The sequence below is a fragment of the Sinocyclocheilus anshuiensis genome, unplaced genomic scaffold, assembly GCF_001515605.1.
Source record: "Sinocyclocheilus anshuiensis isolate Anshui unplaced genomic scaffold, SAMN03320099.WGS_v1.1 scaffold10, whole genome shotgun sequence".
NCBI classification, from domain to species: Eukaryota; Metazoa; Chordata; class Actinopteri; order Cypriniformes; family Cyprinidae; genus Sinocyclocheilus; species Sinocyclocheilus anshuiensis.
This window is the reverse complement of record NW_015546018.1, coordinates 163,102-168,452: the sequence shown is the minus strand read 5'-3', so window position 1 is coordinate 168,452 and position 5,351 is coordinate 163,102. Positions and strand designations below refer to the sequence as shown.

The following is a 5,351-nucleotide window of genomic DNA, read 5'->3' as shown; positions in this document are numbered from 1 at the left end:
AGATGCCGCCGGGTTCTCTGGGCCAGAGCTCATCTCAGATAGTCAAAAAGACAGTGGAAAGGTGTGCTGTACTCAGATGAGTCCACATTTCAAATTGTTTCTGGGAAAAATGAATTTAGAGTTCTCCGTCCCAAAGACCAAAGGGACCATCCAGACTTTCATTAGCGACAGAAGTAAAAGCAAACGTCTGTCATGTATGGGGGTGCAGCAGAGCAAACAGCATGGGTGACTGGTTTATGTGCGAAGGTAACATTGATATGGAGGCATATATTGGAGTTGTACAGAGAAATATACTGCCGTCAAGATGATGTCTTTCATGGGAAGTCCATGGTTATTAGATCAAGACAATGCCAGCTCTCATTCTGCATGTGCTACAACAGCGTAGTTTCGTAGACTCAGAGTGAATGTGTTAGACTGGCCTGCCAGCAGTCCAGATCTGACTCCTATTGAAAATGTATGACCAGTCATTGCCATTGCCATTGCCATGCAACAATTACATTTTAACCCAGTGCGACTTGTGTTCAGGTGTGACTTGTTGTCAAGAAAATATGGCACTTAAATGAGATGAAATACCTAAAAGTTCTGTATAGTTTGTGTGATGAGTTGACATCATGGTTGACACACAAAGGTGCTATAAAAAATTATCTGATTTGCTATGAGTGTCCACATTCTCACCATTGTATTTTAGGTCGCTTTCACACTTGGTTTGATTGCTTGGTCCAAACCAGAGTTCAATTGCTTGGACTTCATGAACCATAGCCCAGATCACCGTTTTGAGCCGATGCACAGAAGATATTGGAAAAACATATGTACATCATTCAAATGAACCAAACTCTGACATCAAATGAACCCGTGTTAATTATGTTAAAAATAATATATTTTAAATAATTTTAAGTCATCCTATAGGCCCCTTGGGTGTTTGTTAAAATTAAGAAGTTAAGAACTTTAATATAAGTTGCAAGAAGGATGTTCAATTCTTGAAAAATGTTTAAAAAGTTCTCAAATGTTTTCTTAATAGTCATATTATTATTATTATTATTATTATTATTGTTATCATTTTAACAAGAAAATGATTTGTTGTCATCCGAATGTGTGGTGGTTCTTGCCACAGACTTGCTGATCATCTAGAATTAAAAAAACTTCGAAGTAGAGCTCAGGACTGCAGGACTGTTTTTTCAATCCTGCTCCCACTGAATTTCTGACCATTACCACAAACTCCTGCAAAGTGTGTATTCCACTCCAGCTGGCACCCGTGATATTTGTGTCCACTCCCACCCCCGCCTGCAAACATTCTAATATTGTATATAATTTTGTATATTGTATAGAAAATTACATATTTTGAGTTTTGATATTTGGAATATGGTTGTTGCTCTACTTTGGGCTATTTTTGACTGGCCATTGGGCTAGTTTTGTCACACAAACCTGGCAGCCATGGCTTGTATGAGCAGAACAGACATTTCCAGTTTAAAACTGTAGCTTACGTTTTCTAAATGAGTTTCATTTCTATGAAAAAGCAAAACGACAGTGCCATGGTGGGCAAGTAATATAATCGTGTACAACCAAACACCATGTAACACCAACTACCACAGCAAGCCTAGTGTTTACGTAAGTTCATTATTCTTGTTATGCGCCAAATTTGCGCTATTTTTTTTGACCACCCACTCCTGCCTGCAGTAAAGGTAAAACCCCCTGCTCCCACAGGATCCCAATCGCAGTGCAGGCCCTCTACTTCAAAGGCATTTTATATTACAAATATTGTTGGCTCTTTGAAGAATTGCTTTTGTACCTCTTTTGTAAGTAGTTTTGCATAAAAGCGTCTGGTAAATGCATAAATGTAAATGTAAAACTGTATGTGCTGCTAGATTAAAAGCATCTTGTTTATGGATGCTCGCATGTTATGTTGTTACATTGTAATTATACAATTTAAAAAAAACTTATTTGACTAGTTTTTATAAAGTTACTACTGAATTTCAAATTCGGGAGAAGTCACATCACGCATAATCATGAAAATTATTTGCTTACGTTATTGTTCATTGGTGTCACCTCAGAACACATCCCTAGTAGTAGCAATAATATGTATTATGTGTAGCTAGTGTTATGTTGTAATGCTTAAAGGAGTCCTGTTACGTGTTTTTTGAAAATGGCTCAATTGGACTTACAGAGTGTTTCTTCCAGATACTGTGACTTCAAAAAGTCCCTTGCTTAAATAATTTCCAACCACAGAATACACAAAAAATTAATTAATTAATAAAAAAAAAAACGGTTGGCCAATCACAATGCACTGGGCCATCTAGCAAATCAGAGCACACAACAGGAACTAAACAGTGCATTCGAGACACACTGGGAAGAGAGGTGCTGCAATAATGTAAAAAGATGTAAAGAAAAAAAAAAGCGTTTTTGGAACAATCGAGAATGAAAACCTATTCTAGTACACTTCAAAAACCAAATTAAGATTTTGTAAAAGGCCATAATAGGACACCTTTAATTAACACAATTAATTTGAAATAGCCAAATAAATTAATTTAACATGTTACGTGTGGAGACAAGATAAGTTGGAGGTTATTCTAACTTATCTAGTATAGTAATACTAATAACTAGGCTATTTCTGATTATGGCATACCTTGGCGTAAGATTTTTCACCACCCAAGCAAGTTTTGATTCTTTCAGTAAAAGTACCTCTCACTAAATCTTTGGCCTCTTCAGACACACCCTTCCAGGCTTCTCCATCCAATGAGAAATCTCCCTCCTTGATCTTGTGCATGATGTCAGCTGCATGCGATGATGTCATTCCTTTCTTCTCACTCTGGAATGGAACTTGGCCGGAGAGCATGGTGTACTGATGAAAAAGAACGACACTAATAATATCAGCATTTTATATTACATTTTTGGTTTAACATTTCTGAACAAACTGTCAAATTATACACTCCTGAACAAAATCTTAAGACCAGTTCAAATAAATTGCCTTTTCTCAATTTTTTATCTCTTGCTCCTGTTTCTTCTTTTGACATTTTGAAGCAGTACTTACAACCTGGTTACGATCCACCAGCACGAAATGCAAATACTTGAAATGTTTCCCCAGGTCTTTTGCTCAGGAGTGTATAAAAAAACTAGACTTTAAAGTTATACAAACAGAAAGTAAGCCAGATCAATTTTAAAAAAAGAGTGTTTTTATAGATCATATGCTACAGTATATCCCAAGCACTAACCCAATGATTTAAGTAGTCAAGTAGTTTAAAGGGGTCATATTAGGGCTGGACAATAATTCAATATCAATATGTATCGCGATATATCATTCTAATATGCTGATTTGCTGATTATCAATATTTAAAACAGTTGAGTAAATTTTTTTTTCAGGATTCTTTGATGAATAGAAAGATCCAAAGATCAGCATTTATCTGAAATAAAAAGCTTTTGTAACATTATACACTATTCCATTCAGTATAATTTGTATAATTTTTTGGGGAAATAAATTATAGAAATTAATACTTTTATTTAGCAAGGATCCTTAAAATTGATCAAAAGTGATGATAAAGACATTTATAATGTTACAAATATTTCAGATAAATAGTGTTCATATCGATATCGGAATTATATCGTATCGACCGAAATTAAGAAATATATCGTGATTTCAATTTTGGCCATATCGTCCAGCCCTAGGTCATATGATGCAATTTCAAGTTTTCCTTTGTCTTTGGAGTGTTACAAGCTGTACATGCATATATAAGATCCATAAAGTTGCAAAGACTAAAGTCCCAAACCCAAAGAGATATTCTTTATAAAAGTTAAGACTCGTCCACACCTTCCTAAAACGCCTCATTTAAACGCCCCCACATACCTATGTCACTGTGTGTTGGACGATTTGCATAACACCGCCCAAATGTTTACACAAAGAAAGAAGGCGTAACTTATATTCTTGCTGTAATATTGTTGCCGCCGCCATGTTGTGGAGACACTGTGTGTTTCCAAATATGGTAAGGGGCATAACATTTCCATCACACACTTGAGGTATTTGGCCAATCACAACGCACTGGATAGCTGGCCAATTAGAGCACACCTCGCTTTTCAGAACAATGAGCTTTGTAAAAATCGACACGTTTCAGAAAGGCGGGGCAGACAGGAGCAACAATAATGTACGGTATGTGGAAAATAATTTGTTTTTTGATCCTTAAACGTGTAAACCCATTGCATTACACCAAATAATTTTCTTTTGCATTTAATTTTCGTCATATGACCCCTTTAAGTTTACTTTTGGAATTTATCGAAACAGATTTTTGTTACTTTTCTATTTATTCAAGTTAAGGTATTGATTTTTAAACACTGATCTCTCCTCTGAATAAAACAATACATATGGCAGTCCAGTCTAAAACAGCACTTCATCCATAAACATAAATATCCTCAAGCACACTTATATACACTCAAACCTACCAGGATCACCCCGAGGCTCCAGAGGTCGCAGGCCTGGTCATATCCCGAGCTGTGGAAGAGCTCCGGCGCGGCATACTGCAGGGTGAAGCAGGGGGTCTGCAGGGGCGCACTGCCGCTCCCCGCTGGAAACAACCGCGCAAATCCAAAATCAATCACCTTCAACACTGAGTCATCCGACTCATCAGCAAACAGCACGTTCTGCCAGAGGAGGTGAAAAAAGAGGGACAATACGTGACATACGGCTGACTATGCATTGACACAATAAACCACAAGAGGTTCTGCGTTACAACGATTTGACATTTTGGCACTGCTGATCCAATTATGATGCATCGCGATGTATTAAAACGTGCAGTGCATATCGTATTGGAGGCAGTTGGTCTAAGCGATGGCTGAAAGATCTCATTTAGGAAAAAATTCCACTGATGAAGATTAATGTCGACAGTCTCTCATCTACAGTCCTTTTACCTGCATGTGGATGGCACATTAAAATTCCACTGCACGGAGACAAATCAGCACATGGATAGCTGAGCACAGAGTGAGCACTGAATGCATAATATCAGAGTGAAATCAAGCAAACTATGAATAATGATCACACAGCTGACGGGAGATTTGAATGAGAGAATGAGATACTGAATAGAGCACGGCCAGTTAGCAGTGCAACAGATGTGAGCATAATGCTTTTTTCAACGCATGACAGCATCCTTTTATACATTTAGAGAGAGAAAGGCATTAAGGCTGCTCATTTTGTCACTGCATTTTAGTTTATCTTTTGAAGCATTCAAATATCAGGATGTCCATCCTTGTGTTCATTTATTTGTTTGCGGTTCAAACATCAACAAATCTACATATTAGTGTTGTCAAAAAAAAAGTGTGTGTATATATATATATATATATATATATATATATATAGATTAGATATAGATAGA

The 5,351-nt window shown here is 36.8% G+C and overlaps 1 protein-coding gene across 3 annotated transcripts in view; it reads right to left on the bottom strand.

Annotated features, from left to right (window-relative positions):
• Positions 1-5,351, bottom strand: part of LOC107698546 (ribosomal protein S6 kinase alpha-4-like) — a 40,163-nt gene that overhangs the window by 7,441 nt on the left and 27,371 nt on the right. For all 3 annotated transcript variants that reach the window (XM_016499581.1, XM_016499583.1, XM_016499582.1), the window contains exons 15-16: positions 4,426-4,623; positions 2,677-2,836 (exon numbers count right to left, since the gene is read on the bottom strand). In XM_016499581.1, the coding sequence (XP_016355067.1) occupies positions 2,677-2,836; positions 4,426-4,623 (358 nt within the window). The remainder of the gene's footprint in view (positions 1-2,676; positions 2,837-4,425; positions 4,624-5,351) is intronic.